The sequence below is a fragment of the Rhinopithecus roxellana genome, chromosome 7 (assembly GCF_007565055.1).
Source record: "Rhinopithecus roxellana isolate Shanxi Qingling chromosome 7, ASM756505v1, whole genome shotgun sequence".
Lineage (NCBI taxonomy): Eukaryota > Metazoa > Chordata > Mammalia > Primates > Cercopithecidae > Rhinopithecus > Rhinopithecus roxellana.
In genome coordinates, this window is record NC_044555.1 from 141213634 (window position 1) to 141240941 (window position 27308).

At 35.0% G+C, this 27308-nt stretch overlaps 1 protein-coding gene across 3 annotated transcripts in view; it reads right to left on the reverse strand.

Annotated features, from left to right (window-relative positions):
- The window catches only part of HDX (highly divergent homeobox), a 209371-nt gene that overhangs the window by 115006 nt on the left and 67057 nt on the right, over positions 1 to 27308 (reverse strand). For all 3 annotated transcript variants that reach the window (XM_030933537.1, XM_030933539.1, XM_030933538.1), the window contains one exon: positions 23069 to 23122. In XM_030933537.1, the coding sequence (XP_030789397.1) occupies positions 23069 to 23122 (54 nt within the window). The remainder of the gene's footprint in view (positions 1 to 23068; positions 23123 to 27308) is intronic.

Consider the following 27308-nt stretch of genomic DNA (forward strand, 5'->3'; position numbering starts at 1 on the left):
AAACTAAATTCAATAATATAGTAGAGAGATCATTCATCATAACAAAGTGAGATTTATCCCTAAGGTGCAAGGGTGTTTCAACATACAAAATCAAGCACAGTGAAATATTATATCAACAGAATGAAATATAAAACCTTACAATCACTTCAGTTGACTTGCTGAAAGCATTTGATATAATTCAACATCGCTTCAGGATAAAACTGCTAGATGTACCATATGACCCAGCCATCCCACTACTGGGTATATCCCCAAAGGATTATAAATTATTCTACTACAAAGACACATGTACACGTATGTTTATTGCGGCACTATTCACAATAGCAAAGACTTGGAATCAACCCAAATGTCCATCTGTGACAGACTGGATTAAGAAAATGTGGCACATATACACCATGGAATACTATGCAGCCATAAAAAAGGATGAGTTTGCGTCCTTTGTAGGGACATGGATGCAGCTGGAAAGCATCATTCTTAGCAAGCTATCACAAGAACAGAAAACCAAACACCGCATGTTCTCACTCATAGGTGGGAACTGAACAATGAGATCACTTGGACTCGGGAAGGGGAACATCACACACTGGGGCCTATCATGGGGAGGGGGGAGGGGGGAGGAGGGAGGGATTGCATTGGGGAGTTATACATGATATAAATGATGAATTGATGGGTGCTGACGAGTTGATGGGTGCAGCACAACAACATGGCATAAGTATACATATGTAACAAACCTGCACGTTATGCACATGTACCCTAGAACTTAAAGTATAAAAAAAAAAAAAAAAAAAAAAAACTAGTGATAGAAAGAACACAGGAACGTATCTCAACATAATAAAAGCCATATACAACAGACCCACAGATAGTATCATATAGAATGGGGAAAAACTGAAAGATTTCCTCTAACAGCTTCTATATGACAAGGATATCTAGTGTCACCATTGTTATTCCACATAGTCCTGGAAGTCCTGGCTAGAACAATCAGACAACAGAAAGGTATAAAGGGCGTCTGAACTGAATTGGAAGAAGTCAAATTATGCTTGTGTGCAGATAATATGATCTTATATTTGGAACTATATAAAGACTCCACAAGAAAATATTAGAAGGAATAAAGAAATTCAGTAAAGTTACAGGATCCAACATCAACATACAAAAATTGGTAGCATTTCTAAATGCTAACAGTAAACAATCTGAAAAGAAAAATAAAAGTGATCCAATTTATAATGGCCACAAATAAACTTAAATACCTAAGAATTAACCAAAGAACTGAAAGATCTTTATAATAATGCAACTATAAAACACTGATGGAAAACAATGAAAAGGACACCAAAACATGAAAAAAAACTCCATGCTCATGGATAGAAAGAATCAATATTTTTGATATGTACATACTCCCCAAAGCAATTTAAAGGTGCAGCTCAATTCCATTCGAAATACCAATGACATTCTTCACAGATATTTTTAAAATGTTCTAAAGTTTACAGGGAACCACAAAAGACCCAGAACAGTCAAATTTATCCTAAGCAAAAAGATTAAAAATGGAAGAATCACATTACCTGACTTCAAATTATACTACAGTGTGATAGTGACTAAAAGAGAATGATACTGGGATAAGAACAGACACATAAACCGATGAAACAGAATAGAGAACTCAGATCCAAATCCACACACCTACAGGGAACTCATTTTTGACAAAGCTTTCAAGAACATACACTGGCAAAAAGACAATATTTTGAATACATGGTGCTGGGATAACTGGATATGCATATGCAGAAGAATGAAACCAGACCTCTATCTCTCGCCATAGATAAAAATCAAATCAAGGATTGAATATTTAAATTTAAGACTGGAAATTATGAAACTGGTACTACAAAAAAAATTGGGAAAAATCTTCAGGAAGTTTGTGCAAAAATTTCTGGAGCAATACCACACAAGGACAGGAAACCAAAGCAAAAATGGACAAATGGAATCACATCAAGTTAAAAAGCTTCAGCATAGCAAAGGAAACAATCAACACAGTGAAGAGACTAGTCACAGAATGGGAGAAAATATTTGCAAACTACCCATCTGGCAAGATATCAATAACCAGAATATATAAAGAGCTCAAACAATTTTATAGAAAAAAATCTAATAATCTGAACAAAAAAGTGGCAAAAGATTTGGGTCGATGTTTCTCAAAAGAAGACATAAAAATGACAGAGGCATATGAAAATGTGCTCAACATTACTAGCCATCAGAGAAATGCAAATCGAAATTACAATGAAACACCATCTTACCACAGTTAAAATAGGTTATATCCAAATGACAGTCAATAACAAATGCTGATGAAGATGTGGAGAAAAGGGAGCCCATGTACAATGTTGGTAGAAATGTAAATTAGTACAACCACTATGGAAAACAGCTTGGAAGTCCCACAAGAAATTGAAAATTGAGCTACCACATGATCCAGCAGTCCCACTGCTGTGTATATATCCAAAAAGAAGGCAGTCAGTATATCAAAAGAGATAACTGCACTCCTACGTTGCAGCGCTCTTTGCAATAGCTAAGATTTGGAAGCACCTATCCATCAGAAAATGAATGAATCCTCCAAATGTGGTAAATATACACAATGAAATACTATTCAGTAGTTAAAAAAAAAAAATGAGATTCAGGGGTTTGCAACAACATGAATGGAACTGAAGAGCATTAAGTGAAATAAGCCAGGCACAGAAAGGCAAACATCACACGTTTTCACTTGTTTATGGTATCTACAAATCAAAACAATTGAATGCATGAACATAGAGAGTAGAAGAATGGTTGCCAGAGGCTGGGAAGGGTACTGGAGAGGTTTAGGGGATGGACAGGTAAGGATGGTTAATGTGTGGGAAAAAAAAATTAGAAAGAATGAATGAGACCTACTATTTGATAGCACCACAGGGTGACTGTAGTCAATAATAAATTAATGGTAATTCATTTTGAAATGACTTAAAGAGTATAATTATATTGTGTGCACCTCAAAAAACAAATGATTGAGAGTTTGGATACCCCATTCTCTATGATGTGATTATTAAACATTACATGCCTGTATCAAAACATCTCATGCACCCAATAAATATGTATACGTATGTAACAAACCTGCACGTTATGCACAGGTACCCTAGAACTTAAAGACTTAAAGTATTATATATATATATATATATATATATATATATATATATATATATATATGTATATATATGCGCATATATATACATATATATGTATATATATGCGCATATATATACATATATATATACACACACACATACACACTATATACCACAAAAATTAAAAATTAAAAAATTTTAAGAAAAACAGACTTTTAAAACTGTCAAACGATCACAAGTGGCGTGTATGTGGAGAAAAGGAAACTCTCATACACTGTGAGTGAGAATGCATATTGGTACAGCTATTATGAACAACAGTATGAAGACTCCTCAGAAAATTAAAAATAGAACTACCATATGATTTGGTAATTCCGTTCCTAGCTATATACTTAAAGGAAATGAAATAAGTACCTCAAAGAGTTATCTGCACTCTCATGTCATTAACTACAACCAAGATATGAAAATAACATAATTGCCTGTCAACTGATGAATGAATAAAGAAATTAAGGTACATATAATTAAATACTTTTCCGCCTTTAAAAAGAAAGAAACACTGCCATTTGTGACAACAAAAGTAAACCTGGAGGACATTATGCTAAGTAAAATAAGGGCTGACACAGAAAGAAAAATACTGCATGATTTCACTTATATTTGGAATCTCACCAAGTCAAACACATACAAGTAGAAAGTAGAACAGAAAGTAGAGCAATGGTTATTAGGGGTGGGGAATATGGGGGAAATGGGAAGATGGTCAAAAGGCATAAAGTTGCAGTTATGTAGGATAAATCAATATAGAGATCTAATGTATAGCATGGCGACAATAGTTAATCAAACTGTGCTGTATATTTTCAGGTGATTTCAGAGAGTAGATATCAGGTGCTCTCCCCAAAATAACAAATGGTAACTATGTGAAGAGATAAATATGCTAATTGCTTGAGTGTAGTAATCATTTCATTAAGTATATCTATATCAAATCATCACATTATACACCTTGAATATATATAATTTTATTTTAAAAATAAAAATATTAAAAATAGAAGCTGAGAAAAGGTGAATATGTTCTGGAAATCTGCTGTACAACATCATGCCTATAATTAACAATATTGTATTTTGCCCCTTATAATTTTTAAGATAGGAGCTTTTATGTTAAGTGTCCTTACCAGAATTTATAAAAAATATTAATGGAATATTTTACATATTATTTTTATCATAGTAATTCTTTGAAATACAATGTGTATTTTGCACCTGCAGTACTTGTTAATTTGAAGACTAATTATTCATCACACAAACTTGATCTATATTACATTTCATAAGATTTACAGATGAAGAAGTAGATTCAAATACCCGGGTTCTCCAATAATCGAATTTAGGAATAGTTTTTAAGAGCTTTATTTAGGATTAATTAACATACAATAAATTGCATATATTTAATCTGTACAATTAGATGTTTTGATATGTGTATGCACTAAAGAAACTATCACTGAATCAAGTAAATGAACATAAACATCACGCCCCAACGTTTTCTAATCTCTTCTGTTAATCAACTTTCCCCTTCCTTTTCTTCTGTCTAACCAGTCAATGAATGATTATGGTTACTAGTTTGCATTTTCAATAGTTCTATATAGATGAAGGCAAACAAATACGTGCTCTCTTTTTAATCTGGTTTCTTTCACGTGTCATGATTATGTTGAGATTCATTCATGTTGTTGGGCCTATCAACATTTCATTTTTCAAATTGTTGTGCAGATTTTTCATATATAGAAATGCACGATTTGTTCATTTACCGGTTAATAAACAGTTGTTTTTTTTTCCAGGTTTGGTTATTATAAATAAAGCTGACATAAACATTTATGTGCAAGGCTTTGTATGGATATGTGCTATAAATTATCTTGGGTAAATACATATCAGTAAAATAGCTGGATGATAGGATGAGTGCAAGTTTAACTCTTTTAGAAATTGTCAAACTTTTTTTTAATTTTTTATTTTTTATTGTACTTTAAGTTCTAGGGTACATGTGCATAACGTGCAGGTTTGTTACATATGTATACTTGAGCCATGTTGGTGTGCTGCACCCATCAACTCATCAGCACCCATCAATTCATCATTTATATCATGTATAACACCCAATGCAATCCCTCCCCCCTCCCCCTTCCCCATGATAGGCCCCAGTGTGTGATATTCCCCTTCCCGAGTCCAAGTGATCTCATTGTTCAGTTCCCACCTATGAGTGAGAACATGCGGTGTTTGGTATTCTGTTCTTGTGACAGTTTGCTAAGAATGATGTTTTCCAGCTGCATCCATGTCCCTACAAAGGACACAAACTCATCCTTTTTTATGGCTGCATAGTATTCCATGGTGTATATGTGCCACATTTTCTTAATCCAGTCTGTCACAGATGGGCATTTGGGTTGATTCCAAGTCTTTGCTATTGTGAATAGTGCCGCAATAAACATACGTGTACATGTGTCTTTATAGCAGCGTGATTTATAATCCTTTGGGGATATACCCAGTAGTGGGATGGCTGGGTCATATGGTACATCTAGTTCTAGATCCTTGAGGAATTGCCATACTGTTTTCCATAATGGCTGAACTAGTTTACAATCCCACCAACAGTGTAGAAGTGTTCCTATTTCTCCACATCCTCTCCAACAACTGTTGTTTCCTGATTTTTTAATGATTGCCATTCTAACTGGTGTGAGATGGTATCTCATTGTGGTTTTGATTTGCATTTCTCTGATGGCGACTGATGATGAGCATTTTTTCATGTGTCTGTTGGCCGTATGAATGTCTTCTTTTGAGAAATGTGTGTTCATATCCTTTGCCCACTTTTTGATGGGGCTGTTTGTTTTTTTCTTGTATATTTGTTTCAGTTCTTTGTAGATTCTGGATATTAGCCCTTTGTCAGATGAGTGGGTTGCAAAAATTTTCTCCCATTCTGTAGCTTGCCTGTTCACTCTGATGGTAGTTTCTTTTGCTGTGCAGAAGCTCTTTAGTTTAATTACATCCCATTTGTCAATTTTGGCTTTTGCTGCCGTTGCTTTTGGTGTTTTAGACATGAAGTCCTTGCCCATGCCTATGTCCTGAATGGTACTACCTAGATTTTCTTCTAGGGTTTTGATGGTATTAGGTCTAACATTTAAGTCTCTAATCCATCTTGAATTAATCTTCGTATAAGGAATAAGGAAAGGATCCAGTTTCAGCTTTCTACTTATGGCTAGCCAATTTTCCCAGCACCATTTATTAAATAGGGAATCCTTTCCCCATTTCTTCTTTCTCTCAGGTTTGTCAAAGATCAGATGGCTTTAGATGTGTGGTATTATTTCCAAGGACTCTGTTCTGTTCCATTGGTCTATATCTCTGTTTCAGTACCAGTACCATGCTGTTTTGGTTACTGTAGCCTTGTAGTATAGTTTGAAGTCAGGTAGCGTGACACCTGCAGCTTTGTCCTTTTGACTTAGGATTGTCTTGGCAATGCGGGCTCTTTTTTGGTTCCATATGAACTTTAAAGCCATTTTTTCCAGTTCTGTGAAGAAAGTCATTGGTAGCTTGATGGGGATGGCATTGAATCTATAAATAACCTTGGGCAGTATGGCCATTTTCACGATATTGATTCTTCCTATCCATTAGCATGGTATGTTCTTCCATTTGTTTGTGTCCTCTTTGATTTCACTGAGCAGTGGTTTGTAGTTCTCCTTGAGGAGGTCCTTTACATCCCTTGTAAGCTGGATTCCTAGGAATTTTATTCTCTTTGAAGCAATTGTGAATGGAAGTTCATTCATGATTTGGCTCTCTGTTTGTCTGTTACTGGTGTATAAGAATGCTCGTGATTTTTGCACATTCATTTTGTATCCTGAGACTTTGCTGAAGTTGCTTATCAGCTTAAGGAGATTTTGGGCTGAGACAATGGGGTTTTCTAAATATACAATCATGTCATCTGCAAACAGGGACAATTTGACTTCTTCTTTTCCTAACTGAATACCCTTGATTTCCTTCTCTTGCCTGATTGCCCTAGCCAGAACTTCCAACACTATGTTGAATAGGAGTGGTGAGAGAGGGCATCCCTGTCTTGTGCCAGTTTCCAAAGGGAATTTTTCCAGTTTTTGCCCATTCACTATGATATTGGCTGTGGGTTTGTCATAAATAGCTCTTATTATTTTGAGGTACGTTCCATCAATACCGAATTTATTGAACGTCTTTAGCATGAGGGGCTGTTGAATTTTTTCAAAAGCCTTTTCTGCATCTATTGCGATAAATCATGTGGTTCTTGCCTTTCGTTCTGTTTATATGCTGGATTACGTTTATTGATTTGCGAATGTTGAACCAGCCTTGCATCCCAGGGATGAAGCCCACTTGATCATGGTGGATAAGCTTTTTGATGTGCTGCTGAATCCGGTTTGACAGTATTTTATTGAGGATTTTTGCATTGATGTTCATCAGGGATATTGGTCTAACATTTTCTTTTTGTGTTGTGTCTCTGCCAGGCTTTGGTATCAGGATGACGTTGGCCTCATAAAATGAGTTAGGGAGGATTTGCTCTTTTTCTATTGATTGGAATAGTTTCAGAAGGAATGGTACCAACACCTCCTTGTACCTCTGGTTTAATTCAGCTGTGAATCCGTCTGGTCCTGGACTTTTTTTGGTTGGTAGGCTATTAATTATTGCCTCAATTTCAGAGCCTGCTATTGGTCTATTCAAGGATTCAACTTCGTCGTGGTTTAGTCTTGGGAGAGTGTAAGTGTCCAGGAAATTATCCATTTCTTCTAGATTTTCTAGTTGATTTGCGTAGAGGTGTTTATAGTATTCTCTGATGGTAGTTTGTATTTCTGTGGGGTCGGTGGTGATATCCCCTTTATCATTTTTTATTGCATCTATTTGATTCCTCTCTCTTTTCTTCTTTATTATTCTTACTAGCGGTCTGTCAATTTTGTTGATTTTTTCAAAAAACCAATTGCTGGATTCATTGAGTTTTTCGAGGGTTTTCTGTGTCTCTATCTCCTTCAGTTCTGCTCTGATATTAGTTATTTCTTGCCTTCTGCTAGCTTTTGAATGTGTTTGCTCTTACCTCTCTAGTTCTTTTAGTTGTGATGTTAGAGTGTCAATTTTAGATCTTTCCTGCTTTCTCTTGTGGGCATTTAGTGCTATAAATTTCCCTCTACACACTGCTTTAAATGTGTCCCAGAGATTCTGGTATGTTGTATCTTTGTTCTCATTGGTTTCAAAGAACATCTTTTTTTCTGCCTTCATTTTGTTATGTACCCAGTAGTCATTCAGGAGCAGGATGTTCAGTTTCCATGTAGTTGAGCGGTTTTGATTGAGTTTCTTAGTCCTGAGTTCTAGTTTGATTGCACTGTGGTCTGAGAGACAGTTTGTTATAATTTCTGTTCTTTTACATTTGCTGAGGAGTGCTTTACTTCCAATTATGTGGTCAATTTTGGAATACGTGGGATATGGTGCTGAGAAGAATGTATATTCTGTTGATTTGGGGTGGAGAGTTCTATAGATGTGTATTAGGTCCGTTTGGTGCAGAGATGAGTTCAATTCCTGGATATCCTTGTTAACTTTCTGTCTCGTTGATCTGTCTAATGTTGACAGTGGAGTATTGAAGTCTCCCATTATTATTGCATGGGAGTCTAAGTCTCTTTGTGAGTCTCTAAGGACTTGCTTTAGAAACTGAGTGCTCCTGTATTGGGTGCATATATATTTAGGATAGTTAGCTCTTCCCGTTGAATTGATCCCTTTACCATTATGTAATGGCCTTCTTTGTCTCTTTTGATCTTTGATGGTTTAAAGTCTGTTTTATCAGAGACTAGGATTGCAACCCCTGCTTTTTTTTGTTCTCCATTTGCTTGGTAGATCTTCCTCCATCCCTTTATTTTGAGCCTATGTATGTCTCTGCATGTGAGATGAGTCTCCTGAATACAGCAGACTGATGGGTCTTGACTCTTTATCCAGTTTGCCAGTCTGTGTCTTTTAATTGGAGCATTTAGTCCATTAACATTTAAGGTTAATATTGTTATGTGTGAACTTGATCCTGCCATTATGATATTAACTGGTTATTTTGCTCGTTAGTTGATGCAATTTCTTCCTAGCCTCGATGGTCTTTACATTTTGGCATGTTTTTGCAATGGCTGGTACCGGTTGTTCCTTTCCATGTTTAGGGCTTCCTTCAGGGTCTCTTGTAAGGCAGGCCTGGTGGTGACAAAATCTCTAAGCATTTGCTTATCTGTAAGGATTTTATTTCTCCTTCACTGATGAAACTTAGTTTGGCTGCATATGAAATTCTGGGTTTAAAATTCTTTTCTTTAAGAACGTTGAATATTGGCCCCCACTCTCTTCTGGCTTGTAGAGTTTCTGCTGAGAGATCTGCTGCTAGTCTGATGGTCTTCCCTTTGTGGGTAACCCGACCTTTCTCTCTGGCTGCCTTTAAGATTTTTTCCTTCATTTCAACTTTGGTGAATCTGGCAATTATGTGTCTTGGAGTTGCTCTTCTTGAGGACTATCTTTGTGGTGTTCTCTGTATTTCCTGAATTTGAATGTTGGCCTGCCTACTAGGTTGGGGAAGTTCTCCTGGATGATATCCTGAAGAGTGTTTTCCAACTTGGTTCCATTTTCCCCCTCATTTTCAGGCACCCCAATTAGATGTAGATTTGGTCTTTTTACATAATCCCATACTTCTTGCAGGCTTTGTTCATTTCTTTTTCTTCTTTTTTCTTTTGGTTTCTCTTCTCGCTTCATTTCATTCATTTGATCCTCAATCGCTGATCCTCTTCCTTCCAGTTGATCGAGTCGGTTACAGAAGCTTGTGCATTTGTCAGGTATTTCTCATGTCATGGTTTTCATCTCTGTCATTTCGTTTATGACCTTCTCTGCATTAATTAGTCTAGCTGTCAATTCTTCCACTCTTTTTTCAAGATTTTTACTTTCTTTGCTCTGGGTACGTAAATCCTCCTTTAGCTCTGAGAAGTTTGATGGACTGAAGCCTTATCTCATCTCGTCAAAGTCATTCTCTGACCAGCTTTGATCCGTTGCTGGCGATGGGCTGTTCTACTTTGCAGGGGGAGATGCACTCTTATTTTTTGAATTTCCAGCTTTTCTGCCCTGCTTTTTCCCCATCTTTTTGGTTTTATCTGTCTCTGGTCTTTGATGATGGTGATGTACTGATGGGGTTTTGGTATAGGTGTTCTTCCTGTTTGATAGTTTTCCTTCTGACAGTCAGGACCCTCAGCTGTAGGTCTGTTGGAGATTGCTTGAGGTCCACTCCAGACCCTGTTTGCCTGGGTATCAGCAGCAGAGGTTGCAGAAGATAGAATTTTGCTGATCAGCGAGTGTCCCTGTCTGATTCTTACTTTGAAAGCTTCCTCTCAGGGGTGTACTCCACCCTGTGAGGTGTGGGGTGTCAGTCTGCCCCTAGTGGGGGATGTCTCCCAATTAGGCTACTCAGGGTTCGGGGACCCTCTTGTCTCAACCTCCATGTTGGGAGATCCACGGCTCTCTTCAAAGCTGTCAGACAGAGTCGTTTGCATCTGCAGAGGTTCTGCTGCTTTTGTGTTTTTGTTTTTTATCTGTGCCCTGTCCCCAGAGGTGGAGTCTACAGAGACAGTCAGGTTTCCTTGAGCTGCTGTGAGCTCCACCCTGTTCGAGCTTCCCAACAGCTTTGTTTACCTGCTTAATCCTCAGCAATGGCGGGCGCCCCTCCCCCAGCCTCGCTGCTGCCTTGCAGTTAGATCGCAGACTGCTGTGTTAGCAATGAGGGAGGCTCCTTGTGCGTTGGACCCTCCTGGCCAGGTGTGGGATATATTCTCCTGGTGTGCCCGTTTGCTTAAAGCACAGTATTGGGGTGGAATTTACCGAATTTTCCAGGTGTTGTGTGTCTCAGTTACCCTGGCTAGGAAAAGGGATTCCCTTCCCCCTTGTGCTTCCCACGTGAGGCAATGCCTCGCCCTGCTTCACCTCTTGCTGGTCAGGCTGCAGCAGCTGACCAGCACCGATTGTCCGGCACTCCCTAGTGAGATGACCCCAGTACCTCCGTTGAAAATGCAGAAATCACCGGTCTTCTGTGCCACTCGGGCTGGGAGTTGGAGACTGGAGCTGTTCCTATTCGGCCATCTTGCTCCGCCCCTTGTCAAACTGTTTTAAAAAGTGTTTTAACATTTCTGGCAGTCTTAGAGTTCCAACTCTTCCACAACCTCATCAGCATTTGGTATGATCAGTCTTTAATTTCACTCATTCTAATGTGTGTGTAGTTGCCTCAATGTGGTTTAAATTTACATTTCCCTTACGATTAATGGTATTAAGCACCCTTTCATCTGCTTATTTGCCATCTCTATATCTCCTTTGGTGAAGTGCCTTTCAGTTTTCGGGCCAGTTTTTGTCTGGTTTGTTCCTTTATCGAGTTTTTGAGTATTCTTTGTATGTTCTAGAAACAGAACCTTTCATCAGATAGACCTTCTGTTATATGTTCTCTCTATCTGGGCTTGTCTTTTCATTTTCATAACCCTGTCTTTCTATAAAATAACTTCATTGCATTACATTTGACATATAACACAATTTTCCCATTTCAAGGGTACAATTAAATTATTTTTAATAATTTTATTGAGTTGTACAAACATCAATATCAGTATTAGAACATATTAATTTCCCCAATAATATCTCTCATGTTCATTTCCATTTACTTCACTTTCCCATCCCTAACCCCAGAAACCTTTTGTCTACTTTCTGCCTCTATGAATTTGTATGTGTCTTTCAGGACATTTTACATAAATAGAATCATACAATATGTGATGTCTTGTGTCTGGTTTCTGTCACATGATAGAAATCACATAATATCTTTGAGGTTCATACATGACGCAATATGTGTCAGTAGTTAACTGACAATTGGCTTTCCATAGACGTATTTAACAGGTAAGGAAGTTCCACTCTATTCCAAGGAAACAGTGTCTTCAGAGAAGCAGGAGTTTTTTATTGTGATACATTCTAATTTATCAATTTGCTATTTTATGAATCATGCTTTTAATGTGAAATCTAAGTAATCTTTGCCTAGCCAAAAGTCACAACTTTTTCTCTATGTTTTATTCTAGGTGTGTAAAATAACTGTAGTTCCTATGACTATGTCTATGATCCATTTTGAGTTGACATTTTTTTTTTTTTTTTTTTTGAGACGGAGTCTCACTCTGTTGCCCAGGCTGGAGTGCAGTGGCGCCATCTCTGCTCACGGCAAGTTCCGCCTCTGGGTTTCACGCCATTCTCCCGCCTCAGCCTCCCATGTAGCTGGGACTACAGGTGCCCACCACCACGCCTGGCTAATTTTTTGTATATATTTTTTTTTAGTAGAGAAGGGGTTTCACCGTGTTAGCCAGGATGGTCTCCATCTCCTGACCTCGTGATCCGCCCGCCTATGCCTCCCAAAGTGCTGGGATCACAGGAGTGAGCCACTGCGCCCCAGTCCTAGTTAATTTTTATATATGGTGTGCGCTATGGACCAAAATTCATTTTTTGCATGTGGATATTCAATCATTATAAAATCATTTGTTGAAAAGACTACCTTGTTTCCACTGAATTGAATTCACAACTTTTAAAAAAATAAGTTGTCTAACTCCGTATCCTGTTTCATTGATTTTTTCATCTAACTCCAATAATACAGTTTTTATTCCTATAGCATTGTAATAAGTTTTTAAAACATGCAGTGTTATCCTGTCAATTATATGTTTTTTCAAAGTTGTTTTGGCTATTTCCAAGTCATTTTAATTACCATATAAGTTTTAAAAATCAGTTTGTAATTTTCTACAAAAATGTGACCTGAAATTTTGATTAAAATTGTTCTAAATCTATAAATAATTGTGAGGAAAATGATAGTATATTAGAAATTTTGTCCCATGGAAAGAAAAGACATATCTCTCCATTAAAATCCTTCTAATTTTTTTTCACAAATATTTTATAGTTTTCAGGGCAGAGGTTTTGCATAGTTTTTGTCAGATTTATCCCTCAGTATTTCATATTTTATGTTATTTTCAAATGTGTATTTAAAATTTCAATTTCTGATTATACGTTGGTAGTTTATAAACTCACAATTGGTTTTTGTGTATTGAACGTGTATCCTCTAATTTTGTTAATCTCACTTATTAGTCTTAGTAGATTTTTAAGTTAAATACCATGGGATTTTATACATAAATTATCATGTCTTCTGGAAATAAAGACACATTCATTCCTTCTCTTCTAGATTGGATACCTTAAATTTTTCTTGCCTTACTGCATTGTCTAGAACCTCCAGTAAAATGTTGAATATAAATTGTAAAAGGGGACATCCATGACTTTTACTTGACATTAGTGGTGAGGTATTCACTCTTTCACCATTAAGTATAATGTTAAGTACGTGGGTTTTATACATACATTCTACAAAGTTGAGAAAGGTCCATGTTTTTTTTTTGTAATGAAAAGGACAATTAAAAAAAACTAGCTATATTTTTAAATGGAAAAATAATAATTGCACATATTTGTGGGGTACATATCTATGTCTTGATACATTTCATGTATAGTGATCAGATCAGTGTTATTATCATATCCATTCTTATTTGTTTTGGGAACATTCAGTATCCTTCTTTTAGCTATTTGATACTAATAACTAATTGTTAACCATAGTCATCCTACAGTGGTATAGAACACTAGAGCTTGGTCCTATTTACCTGTAATTTTGTCTCCTTTAACAAATCTCTTCATATCATCCCTTTCTTTTTACTATTTCCAGCCTCTAATATCTTCTGTACTACTTTGGCCTATATGAGTTCACTTTTTTTAGCTTTCAGATATGAATGAGAATATGTGGTGTTTAACTTTCTGTTCCTGACTTATTTTACTTAAAATAATGTCTTATAGTTCCATCAATGTTGACATGAATGACAAAATTTAATTCTTTCTTATGGTTTAATAGTATTCAATTGTATATATATACCACATTTTCTTTAACCATTCATCTGTTGTTGTACACTTAAGTTGATTCCACATCTTGGCTATTGTGAATTAGTGCTGCAATAAACATATAGGTAGAGATGTCTCTTCTATGAAATGATTTAATTTCTCCCGGATAAATACCCAGTAGTGGAATCACTGGATCATATAATAGTTTTACTTATCTTTCTTTGAGAAACCTCCATGCTGTTCTCCATAGTGGTTGTACTAGTTTAAATTCCCACCAACAGTTTATAAGAGAGTTCTTTTCTCTGCATCCTCACCAGCATTGGTGATTTTTTTTAATCTCTTTGATAATTGCCATCCTAATAAAGTAAGGTGTTAATACATTGTGGTTTTGATTAGTATTTTCCTCATACTTAGTAATGTTGAACATTTTTCATATACTTGTTGACAATTTCTTTCTTTTTCCCTCTTTCTGTCTTTCTTCTCTTTTTCTCTTTTCTTTTTCTAAATTTAACTTTATGTTTAAACCTTTATTTTTGTTTAAGAATACATGTGCACATTTGCTATTTAGGAAAGTTGCATATCATAGGGGTTTAGAGTACAGATTATTTTGTCACTCAGGCAATAAGCATAGTACATGATAGGTAGATTGTTTATCCTCACCCTCCTCCCACCGTCCACCCTCAAGTAGGTACTATTGTCTGTTATCCCTTCTTTTTGTCCATATGTACTTCATGTTTAGTTTTCACTTATAAGTGAGGCTGTGTGGTATTTTGTTTTCTGTTCCTACATTAGTTCACTTAAGATAATGGCCTCCACCTCCATCCATATTGCCTCTTTTTTATGACCACGTAGTATTTGATGGTGTATATGTACCACATTTTTTAAATTTAGTCAACTATTGATGGGCACTTATGGTTTATTTCATGTCTTTGCTATTGTGAATAGTGCTGTGATGAACATACACATGCATGTGTCCTTATAGTAGAATGATGTACATTCCTTTGGTTATATACTAAATAATGAGATTGCTGAGTCAAATGATAATTCTGTTTTAAGTTCGTTTAGAAATCGCCAAAGTGCTTTCCACAATGGCTGCACTAATAGACACTCCCACTAGCAGTGTGTAAGTGTTCCCATTTCTATACAACCTCTCCAGCATCTGTTATGTTTTGATTTTTAAATAATGGCTGTTCTGACTGGTGTGAGATATCTTGTTGTGATTTTGATTTGCATTTCTCTAATGATTATGAGTATTTTCATATGCACATTAGCTATTTGTATATATTCTTTGCAAAAGTTACTGTTCATATCCTTTGCCCACTTTTTAATGGGGTTGTTTTTTGCTTATAAACTTGTTTAAGTTCCTTATAGTTTCTTGACATTTAGAGATCTCTGTTGGATACATAGTTTGCAAATATTTTCTCCCATTCTGTAAGTTGTCTGTTTACTCTATTGAAAGTTCCTTTTGCTGTGACGAAGCTCTTTAGTTTAATTTGGTCCCATTTGTTAATTTTTGGTTTTATTATTCTTGCTTTTGGCATTTTCATCATGACGTCTTTGCTCAGTCCTATGTACAGAATATTTCCCGTGTTATCTTTCAAGGTTTTTATAGTTCTAGGTTTTATATGTAAGTGTTTAATCCATCTTGAGTTGATTTTTTAAATATTGTATAAGGAAGGGTTCCAGTTTCAATCTTCTACATGTGACTAGCCAGTTGTTCCAGCATCATCTATTGAATGTGGAATCTGTTTCTCATGGCTTGTTTTTGCCAACTTTGTTGAAGATCAGATGGTTGTAGGTATGCAGCCTTATTTCTGGGCTCTCTATTCTGTTCCATTGGTCTATGTGTCTGTTTTTATACCAGTACCATGCTAGTTTGCTTACTATAGTCTTCTAGTATAGTTTGAAGTCGAGTAATGTGATGCCTCTGGCTTAGTTATTTTTGCTTAGGATTGCTTTGGCTATTTGGGATCATTTTTGGTTCCATACAACTTTTTAAACATATTTTTCTAATTTTGTGAGGAATGTCATAGGTTTGATCAGAATAGCATTGAATCTGTGGATTGCTTTGGGCAGATGGCCATTGTAACAATATTGATTCTTCCTATCCATGAACATGGAATGTTTTTCCATTTATTTGTGTTGTATTTGATTTCCTACAGCTGTGTTTTGTAATTCTCATTGTAGAGATATTTCACTCCTCTTGTTAGCTGTATTCTTATGTATTTTATTTTTTGTGGCTAATGTGAATGGGATTGTGTTCCTGATTTGGTTCTCAGCTTGGATGGTGTTTTTGTATAGAAATGTTATTGATTTTTGCACAGTGCTTTTGTATCCTGTATTCTGCTTACATTATTTATCAGATAAATGAGCTTTTGGGCAGAGACTATGGGGTTCTTTAGGTATAGAACCACATTATATGCAAACAGAGGTAGTTTGACTTTCTCTCTTCCTACTTGGATGCCTTTTATTTCTTTCCATTTCCTGATTGCTCTGGCCAGGACTTCCAGCACTATGTTGAATAGGAGTGGTGGGAGGTATTCCTGTGTTGCTCTGGTTTTCAAGGGGAATGCTTCCAGCTTTTGCCCAATCAGCATAATGTCAGCATAACTGTTGTCCATTTTTTTGTCTTCTTTGAGAAATGTCTTTTCAGATAATTTGTTCCTTTAAAAATTTGATTTTTTTTTCTGTTGAGATGTTGCAGTTTTTAAAAATATTTTGGATATTAATCTGCTGTTGGGTGAGAAGTTTGCAAATATTTTTCCCATTCTTTAGGTTGTCCTTTAACTCTGTTGTTTTCCTTGCTATGCAGAAACGTTTTAGTTTGACATAATCCGATTTGTTTATTTTGTCTTCTGTTGCCTGTGCCTTTGAGGTCTTATTGATAAAATGTTTTCCTATACCTGCTGTTTGTTCTATTTGTTGGGAAAATGCCCTGAAGCACATTACTTATGTTTCTTTCTAGTAACTTTGTAGTTTGAGGTCTCTCATTTAGGTATTTGATCGATGATTTTGTGTGTGTGTGTGTGTGTGAGAGAGGAGGTCTAATTTCATTCTTCTGCAGGTGGATATCCAGTTTTTCCATTACCATTTATAGAAGGCTTTCTTTTCCCAATGAGTGTCCTTGGCACCTTTGTCAAAAATCATCTGACTGTAAGTATGTGAATTAATTTACATGTTCTCTCCTCTGTTTTAAGGTTCTATGTGTTCGTTTTTATATTAGAACCATGCTGTTGTGGTGACTACAGCTTTGTAGCATATTTTAAAGTTTGGTAGTGTGATGCCTCCTGCATTGTTCTTTTTACTCAGTATTGCTTTGGCTATTCTGGCTCTTCCTTGGTTCCATATAAATTTTAGGATTATTTTTTCTATTTCCATAAAATATTTCATTGGTACTTTGATAAATATTTTATTGAATCTGTAGATTGCTGTGGGCAGTATAGTCATTTTAATAATATTAATTCTTCCAGTCCATGAGCTTGGAATGTGTTTCTATTTATTTTTGTACACTTCAGTTCCTTCCATCAGTGTTTTGTTTTTTTAAATGAAGGTCTTTCAACTCGTTGATTAAATTTATTTCAAGGTATTTTATTTCTTTCAGTTATTGTAAATAGCATTGTCTTCTTCTTTCTCATTCTGTTTGTTATGTACAAAAATGCTACTGAATAAGTATGTTGTTGTTGTATCCTGCAACTTTACTGAATTTGCTTGTCAGTTTTGAGAGTTTTGTGTTTGAGTCTTTAAGTTTTCCTATGTATGAGATCACATTGTCTATTAAAAACAGATAATTTTAATTTCTCCTTTCTAATTTGGATGCCCTTTTAAAAAATTTTACCTAGTCACTGAGGCCAAGACTTTTAGTACTACACTGAATAGAATTGATAAAAGTGGGAATCCTTGTTTTGTTCCAATTCTTAGAAGAAAGGCTTTCACCTTTTTTCTATTTGGTATTATTTAGGCTGTGGATTTTTCATAAATGGCCTTTATTGTGTTGAAGCATTTTCTTCTATATTTAATTTATCAAGAATTCAAATAGGTAATGGATGTTGAATTTTATCAAACGTTTTGTCTTCAGCTATTGAGATAATGTTTTCTTCTTCATTCTATTCATGTGATGTATCATGTTTACTGATTGTGTATGTTAAACCACTCTTGCTTTCCTGGAATAAATCTCATTTGATCATGGCATATTTTTTGATGTATTATTGGATTAATTTTGCTAGTTTTTTATTGAGGATTTTTGCATCTATGTTCTTCAGTGATATTGGCCTGTTGTTTTCTTTTTCGGTTGTATCATTATATGCTTTGGATATCAGGGTTACGCAGGCCACATAGAATGTGATAGGAAGCGTTCTCTCCACTTCGATGTTTTGGTATAGTTTGAGAATAACTGGTAATAATTCTTCTTCAAAGGTGTTGTAGAATTCAGTGATGAAGCCATTCAATCCTGGAATTTTATTTGTTGGAAAACTTTTTATTATTAATTGAATCTTGTTATTTTTATTTGTCCCTTCAGATTTTCTATATCTTCTTCATTCAATGTTAGTAAGTCATATGTGTCCAGGAATTTATTCATTTCTTTTAGGTTTTCTAATTTTTAGGCACGTTGCTGTTCATAGTAGTTTTAATGATCCTTTTTATTTCTGTGGTATCCAGTATGACATCTCCTTTTGCATTTCTGATTTTATTTCCTTGGGTCTTCACTATTTCTTTCTTAGTCTAGTTAAGGATTTGCCAATTTTGTTTATTTTTTCATAAAACTTTTTGTTTCATTGATATTTTATGCATTTTTCACTTTCCATTTCATTTAGTTCTCTGATCTTTATTATTTCTTTCCTTCTACTAATTTTGGATTTGACTTGTTCTTGATTTTCTACTTACTTAAGAAAAATGCATTTTAACGTGATTATTTAAATTTTTTCTAGTTTTTGATGTAGACATTTATTGCTATTACCTTGGCTTTAATACTGCTTTTGGTGTTACCCATAGGTTTTGGTACGTCGTGTTTCTATTTTCATTTGTTTCAAGAAATTTTAAAATTGTATTCTTATTTTCTCCCTTTACCCATTAGTCATTCAAGAGCATGTTGTTTATTTTCTATGTATCTGTATAGCTTCAAATGTTTCTCTATTATTGATGCCTAGTGTTATTCCACTGTGGTCAGATAAGATATTTTATATGACTTTAACTTTTAAAAACGTGTTGAGACTTGTCTTGTGTCCTAACAAGCCTAACCTATAGTCAGTCCTGGTGAATGCACCATGTGCTGATTAATGTGTATTCTACACTTGTTGGATGAAAGTGTTTTGCAAATGTTTGCTGTTTTTTTTTTTTTTTTTTTTTTTTTTTTTAGTCTATGGTACAGTTTAAATGCACTGTGGGTTTTTGTTGTTGTTGTTGTTGTTATTTATCTTTCTAGAAGATCTGTCCAATGCTGAGAGTGAGGTATTGTAGTTCTCAACATTTATTGTATTACAGTGTATCTATCCTTTTAGATCTAGTAATGATTGCTCTATGTGGGTCCTCCAGTACTGGATGCATATATATTTGTCCAACTATATGCTGTCTACATAAATTCACCTCACCTATAGAGACATGCATAGAATGAAAGTTACAGGAAGGAAAATGATATTCCATGCAAATAGAAACCAGTAGCAAGTATGAGTAACTGTATCTATGTTGGTTAAAACAGACTTCAGTAAAAAGCTGTAAGAAGAGATAAAGGCAAAGATTATGTAGTAATAAAGGTAACAATTTAATTCAATGAGCAATCTTCAATTGTTTCCTGTCTGCTTTTGTCACTACCATAGGAGACTTTTTTCTTTTAAGAGACAGGATCTTGCTATGTTGCCCAGTCTGGACTTGAACTACTGGGATCAAGCAATCCTCCCACCTCAGCCTCCCAAGTAGCTGGGACTACAGGCACACACAATCATGCTTGGCTTTTTAGAAAAATTTTGCAGGCAGTCACCCAGTTATGTTTAGCATGCAAGTCCTGGCCTACTTTTATCGGCTATGGTTCTAATAATAGTTCAACTTTCATAACTTTTGTGGTGTTATTTTCATCTGCTTGATTCTTCTAGTTCCCCTGGAGCTTCCAGCAATCCCTACTGGTGCCACCTAAGAGAACAGAAGGAGTTCATCTAGACCAGGCACTTGTGAGGAGATACCTACCCCCATTGGTGCTGCCCAACAAACTAATGTCCTTCAGTGGAAAATGGAAACTCCATTCTTCAGGAATACATAGCACACTTTCTGGACTAGTTGCCCATTGTGGCTTGTTCCCTCTTCCTGTTGACAATAATAAGCCACTTGTATCTCTAGGTAGAAGAAGTAATTATCTTGCTTACAGGAGTCAAGAGACTAAGCTACTCTTTGTGTCAATATCTTCCTTCATATTATTGCCTGGTGTCTCCTGATTAGGGAGAGAATGTCCTGGTCTAGCAGAAAAGGAGCGTAGTTCTCCCGGCTGCTTATTGTCAGCAAAACTTCCAGTTAATCTTCTTTGTCAAAGTTGCCAGACTCACTTCATGTTGTTCCTGACATTCCTGCTCCAACTGGCGGCAGATGGGGATGGGGAATGAGCTTACCAAAGCTTTCTTGTGTTGCTAAGGTGGGGGACATGAGGTTCCTGGCTTGGATCGCCTTTTAATGTTAAATGGGGGCCAAAACATCCTACAGGTCCTGTAATTCCTGGAGTCCCTAAAGGGGAACTTTATTTTTTCATCCTTTCAGAATTCTCCTTTGGTAGCCTCTTACATTATTTTTACGGTTTATAGTTCTACTTTTTGGGGAAGAAAATGGATAAAGGAATATAGTCAATTTTGGCCAATACTGAAGTCCTCGCTTCATTTTTATTTATCCTATTCATTATAAAATAACTTGAGTTATCCTGCTTTTTGTTTACTTATTTTTCTAATTTCAACTCTTATTATGGTAAACTGAATAACGGTAAGTCTTCAGGTCCCAATGATCCCACATCCAGATCATAAGCCCGGTACCCAACAGGTGGTTCTTAAGCCCACACCCCCTCTCTCCCTCCCACATCTAGTGAGTCCCAGTGTCTATTGTTCTTATTTTTATGATCATGTGTATTCAATGTTTAGTTCCCACTTAAATGTGACACCATGAGGTATCTGGTTTACTGTTCTGGCATTAGGTCATTTAGTAAAATAGCTTCCAGCTGCATGTATGTTGCTACAAAAGACATGATTTTATTCATTTTTATGACTACACAGTATTCCATGGTGTATATGTACTATATATACTTCAATGCTGATGGGCACTTAGGTTGATTTTATGACCTTGTTATTGTGAATAGCACTGTAATGAATATGGCTGCATGTGCCTTTATGATAGAGTGAATTATTTTCCTTCGGGTATATACCCAGTGGAGGCATTGCTGGGTCAAATGGTAGTTACATTTTAAGTTCTTTGAGAAATCTCCAAGTTGCTTTCCACAGTGGCTAAACTAGTTTGCATTCCCAGCAACAGTGTATTTGATTTTCTCCAATGACTGAGGAGAATCAGTTGTGTTTTTTTTTTGTTTGTTTTGTTTTGTTTTTTGTTTTGCCTTTTTAATTATTGCTATTCTGACTGGTGAGAGATGGTATCTCATTGTAGTTTTGGTTTGGATTTCTCTGATGACTGGTGAGATTCAATGTTTTTTTCATGTTTGTTGGCCTCTTGTATATCTTCTTTTGAAAAGTGCCTGTTCATTTTTAGTTTAGTCTTTTGCCCATTTTTAGTTAGATTGTTTTTTAGCTTCTTGATTTGTTTAAGTTCCATGTAGATTCTGGCTGTTAGACCTTTATCAGATGCATATTTTACAAATATTCTCTCCCATTCTGTAAGCTGTCTTTTTATTCTGTTGGTAATTTTTTTTGTTGTGCAGAAGCTCGAGTTTAATTAGGTCCCATTTATCTATTTTAGTTTTGTTGTGATTGTTTTTGGTGAGTTAGCCATAAATTATTTGCCAAAGCCAATGTTGAGCAGGGTATTCCCTAGGTTTTCTTCTAGGATTTTTATAGTTTTCAGTCTTACGTTTAAATATTTAATCCATCTAGAGTTAATTTTCATATGAGAGATAGGGGTCCAGTATCATTCTTCTGCACATGGCTAGCTAGTTATTCCAGCACCACTTATTGAACAAGGAGTCATTTCCCTATTTATTATTTCTGTTGATTTTGTCAAAGATCAGATGGTTGTAAAGTGTGCAGCTTTATTTCCAGGTGCTTTATTCTGTTCTACTGGTCTTTGTGTCTGCTTTAGTATCAGTACCATGCTGTGTTCATTACTGTAGCCTCATAGTATAGTTTGAAGTCAGGCAATGTGATATCTCCTGTTTTGTTCTTTTGCTTAGGATTGCTTTAGATCATTTGTCTTTCTAAAAGTCTATTCATGTATCTTTTATGATTAAAGCCTTTTAATGGTTTCCTATCTAGGGACCAGTCACATCAAAATCTCCTGGGATATTTGCCAAAATGCAGATTTATTGGTCTTACATACAAAAAATGAATGATATTCTTTGAGAAAGCACAATTTTACTGAAGTTCTGTTATAATAAGATTTAAAAATTTACAGCAGTTGTATCAGGAAGCTAGAGCACAAAATAAGATTGGTAAACCTTAATTACTCATCATTTCTAAATACTGACTTGCACTAAAAGGAAACAGTAAAGTAAATTATGCAATACTGATTGAGATATTTTATATTAATTATGATTCAATTGTCTGATCAAATTAATTGGGTTGATTGGATGTAGAAAAAAATCATATTTTATTAATTATTTTGGAGTCACTTTTAAAACTGAGAAAACTGCCCATGGATTATATGGTGTGCTGATTACTACATTATAATTAAGATTACATTTGCAGTATATGTAAATATTACTGTCTTGAAATATGTCCTTTGAGACAATGTAGTGCTATCAAGGTTCAGCTTTGCCAGCTTTACAAATATGATGGCAATTTTCTCAATGGCATTCTTACTAACAGCACAAGGGGAAACCCGTTTGCTGCTTTAAATGAAAGATTACTTACTGCTCTTTTTCTAGAACACCCTGTAATCCAAGGCACAGTAAGGTTTCCTGAAATCTGTGAAAACAATAAATGGAATCTCAGTAAGCTATTTATTGACAGTACTTAGAATGTTGATCAATACCAAAGATTTCACACACTATTTCAAGATAAATCTGCATTCAGAACATATTCCCCATGTGTAAAATGTTGTTTCCTTATTGAACTCAACAGATTTAAAGGGTCCTTCTTGGTGAAAAAATTGAGAAGTAGTGCAGACTTCTGGGAATTCAAAAAAAAAAAAAAGGTTCTAAGGCATTGTTGGGGGGCCTACAATTGTTGGGACTCTGTTGCAAATTTTAAAATCTATAGATAATACAATTGTTATAATAAAAATTCAATGCTTTTAGAAGCGAAGAAGTTACAAGAAGTTTAGAATACAGTAATCCCCCTGTATCCACAGATGATATACTGCGAGACAACCAGTGGATGTCTGAAACTGCAGAGAGTATCGAACTCTATATATACTGTATTTATTCTTATATATACATGCTTATGAAAAAGTTGAATTATAAATTAGGTAAGAAATGAACAATATAATAAAATAAAAGTATTGACGAAATACTGTAATAAAAGTTACGTGAATGTGTCCTTTCTCGAAATATCTTATTGTACTTTTGCAAGTTACTGAAATCATGAAAAACAAAACCATAGATAAGGGAGGACTACTGTAGTCACATTTTAAATAGGGCTTTACCACAAAGCAAGAGATGACTTCATAATGAATGATGTGCCCTATAAACTACTTAAACACATTACCTGTATTTACTTTGTAAACTCAGCACTGACTAATGGGTTTATTGCTACATGTGTTTTCTTAATACAAATCTTAGACCTACAGTATAAATGACTGAAACAATGTTTCTCCAATAGTGGCCTCAATAGAAGTCTATTCACTATGCTCTACACTCTTTCTTGCAAAATGGTGAATTGTATATTTTAATAAACCCATTTGTTTAATGAAATATTCTCTTTGCATAAATAATGTACTACTGTAAAAGGGAGAAAAAGCAAACCTTTCATCATTACTATATATACAACAAATCTTTCTAGATAAAAATGTGTTTGATAAAATTTGTTCTTTTTGAATTATGTCCTGGTGTCTAGTTTTGGTAGTGAAGTTTAGCAATGTTGCAATCTTGAGGAGGTATTTCTTGCATATTATGAAAGTATTTTATACTCGAGCAAATACTTTCTGATAATTTCCCAGAAATGGTGAAATATGTTGACCTTTACTAATGGGGAAGGGTATTGTGGTAGTTATGGATATATTCAAGTTCAATACATTATTGTCTACCTAAGCACTTGAGTACTCACACCCAAAACTGAAATAATGTTCCTACAAATCCTATTCAACAGTATGGTAGTCCCTTTTTAAGTAGAAACCACTAAGACAAATGGCCAGTAACACCTTATTACCTCAGCATTGCTACACAGGTAGACAGATGCTACTCTAGTGGGATTTTAGGGAGCATTTACAAAGACAGAGGTAGTCTGTTAGCTGTGGTTCAGGTTAGCCTGGACTTAACTATGCTTTATCATAGGACACACAAGAATTGGGGTGTACCTCTCACTTGCTCTTTCCTTCCCTTCGAAACAGATGCCTCCTGAGAGACTGACAAGGCAATTCAGCCTCAGTAGGTCATGGAAGTGAGAATAAGGCATTTGATAAAATATTTAATGTTTTTCATAAATTATAAGCAGTAATGACCTAAATAGTATTATGCCTATTGACAAAGAGTGATATCAATGTAAATAGTAAATTAATATTCTCAGTTATTCAAACTTCAGGTAAGCTGTTACTGTTCCTGGCCACCAGACCTGCCATTTTACTTTGAGTTACAAGTATACCAAAATGCAAGGAATAAGTTAAACATGATATAATCTCCAAATAATACTTTTAAGGAAAAATAAAAAATATTTTACTCAAGATAAGATACCATTACAGTAAAATGGCAATGAACTGGAATGCTAGGGGTTAATGAGAAGGTGTGAATAATTAATTTTTTAATGATGAACTGAAGGTGATAAAAAATTTATTCTTAAAAATTATTCAAAATGTATTTTTTCTTTTTATCCCACCAATGTGTGCTAGAGTTTGAAAATTCATTGTTAGCCTCAGTGAGGGAAATAAATCTGCTTAAATAATACCACATAATCTAGAAAAAATATAGATACCAAGTGTTTTGGATTATCTGTTCACATATTATTTTCCATTGTAAAATAATTCAAAATTAACCATACAGAATTTCTAGAAAATATATGATAAACCAAATGAATTACAAACAAAACAAAACTTTAAACCTAAAAAATTACATGTGAAATAATAAAGAGGATACAATAAACATTGTAATAGAGTTTATATAAACACCGACTATACATTTGAGAAATGTAAAATGTGATTTTCTGTTTAAGTCAATTGTGTGTAAGGAAGAAAATACAAAATTCCTATGAGCACATAGTATGCAAATATTATAAATTCCATGTGATTTTGGAAGAAGTTTCACTTTTTTTGTTTTATAATTCTGTGTCAGCAGTTACATGATACTCAAATGTTATATTTAACTAATCTCTAATGTTTACTTCAAATCCATTGTTCAGTTCATTACATCTCTGGTAGAACTCGGGAACAGCTGGTCAAAGTAACTGAATTTGTAGGCTTTTTTGAATAAATATCTTTCTCCAAATTTGAGAAGCTTTATTTAGTGAAATATTGATGATCTATTTCTCACTCACCAAAAGCTATGAAATGCAATACTCAAATTAGAAGGGTAATATACATCTCATTTAAATGATATTTCAATTCCAAACTCACTTTATACAGACTGGTTTGGAAAATATGAAATAAATCTTCAAGGAGATGAGACTGATTTAACAAATATATTAGAACATACACATCCAAAAGAGTGCTGTACATTTCCAAGTAGAAAATCTGGAGTGTTATTAACTCATTACAATGATGTTGACATTTTTGGGAACTTTCATTTTGGAATTGTCAGTTCATGCCTCATCCAGAGATTTTGTCTCATTACACTCTTTTTATTTTAACTGAAAATATAACAGCCCCAATTGAACATTCATATTAGTCACTAAATGTGGCTTAGAATAAATTCTATTTTTTAAAATCAAATGTTCCCTCAAGTGATAATTATTTGTCACTACTGAAGCACGTAAAAAATTTCCACCAGCTCCTAAAGCAATTGTGAAAGAACTTCAAATCTTTTGACAAAATTGAACATTAGTGAAATAAGTATATACAACTTTCCAATCAGGTATTTCTTCTATATGTGGTGTTGTTTTAGAGTGCTACAGGAAATAAAAGATCAGCAAAAGGTTATTTCCTGGGCGGCAAGAACTATTGCTTGAGAGTAAGAGATAAGACAGGTACATGAATGTCTGTACTACAAAGAAAACTTAAATGTCACAAGGGAGTTACAATAAATGAAGTGCAACAGGAGCTCAAAATATGACAAAATTACATCTACTTGTGAATTGATATCTTAGCTTAACCTTAAAAGATGGGTAGAATTCTAATAGAAATTAAAAAAAGATCAGCATTTTAGGGGAAAAAATAGAATGGCAGGAGCACAGTGGAAAAAAAAGATAGGATGTATTTGGGGAATGGTCAGTTCAACCAGAACTGGAAAGGGGAGTTAAGGTCACTGTGTGGAGATCATGAATGGCAAGGTGCATTTATATCAAATTCTGTAGAAAATAGGTAGCCATTGAAGGCATTCAAACAGACGTATGCCATGATCAGACTGTATTTTTATGCAGTACAAATCTTAGGTATCTATGTGCATACAGTAAATTAAAGAAGCACAGAAACTATTATGATAGTTTGGAAGTGAAGTAATTCAGGCTTGGAACCAAGGTAGAGAGGTAGGAATTAAGAAGAGAAATATAAAGCATACTACTGAAGAAAGGTCTTGTGTATAAGATAGAAGAGAATGAAATAGTCTGGAGATAATAAAAATTGTCCTTTTATGGCCAACTGCTTCCCAGAGTGCCTGGTCTTCTGGAGCTAATGGAGAATTGCAACTTTAAAAGTAAATGAAAGAAAGTGTACTTACTGTTGGAAATCTGCATCTCATGGCTAAGAGTGGATACACAAGGAAAATAATGCACTTATTTAGATGTATACTGGAGTCACATCATATGTATACTTAAGGTTCATGAATTCAACTATAACACATTTGCCAAT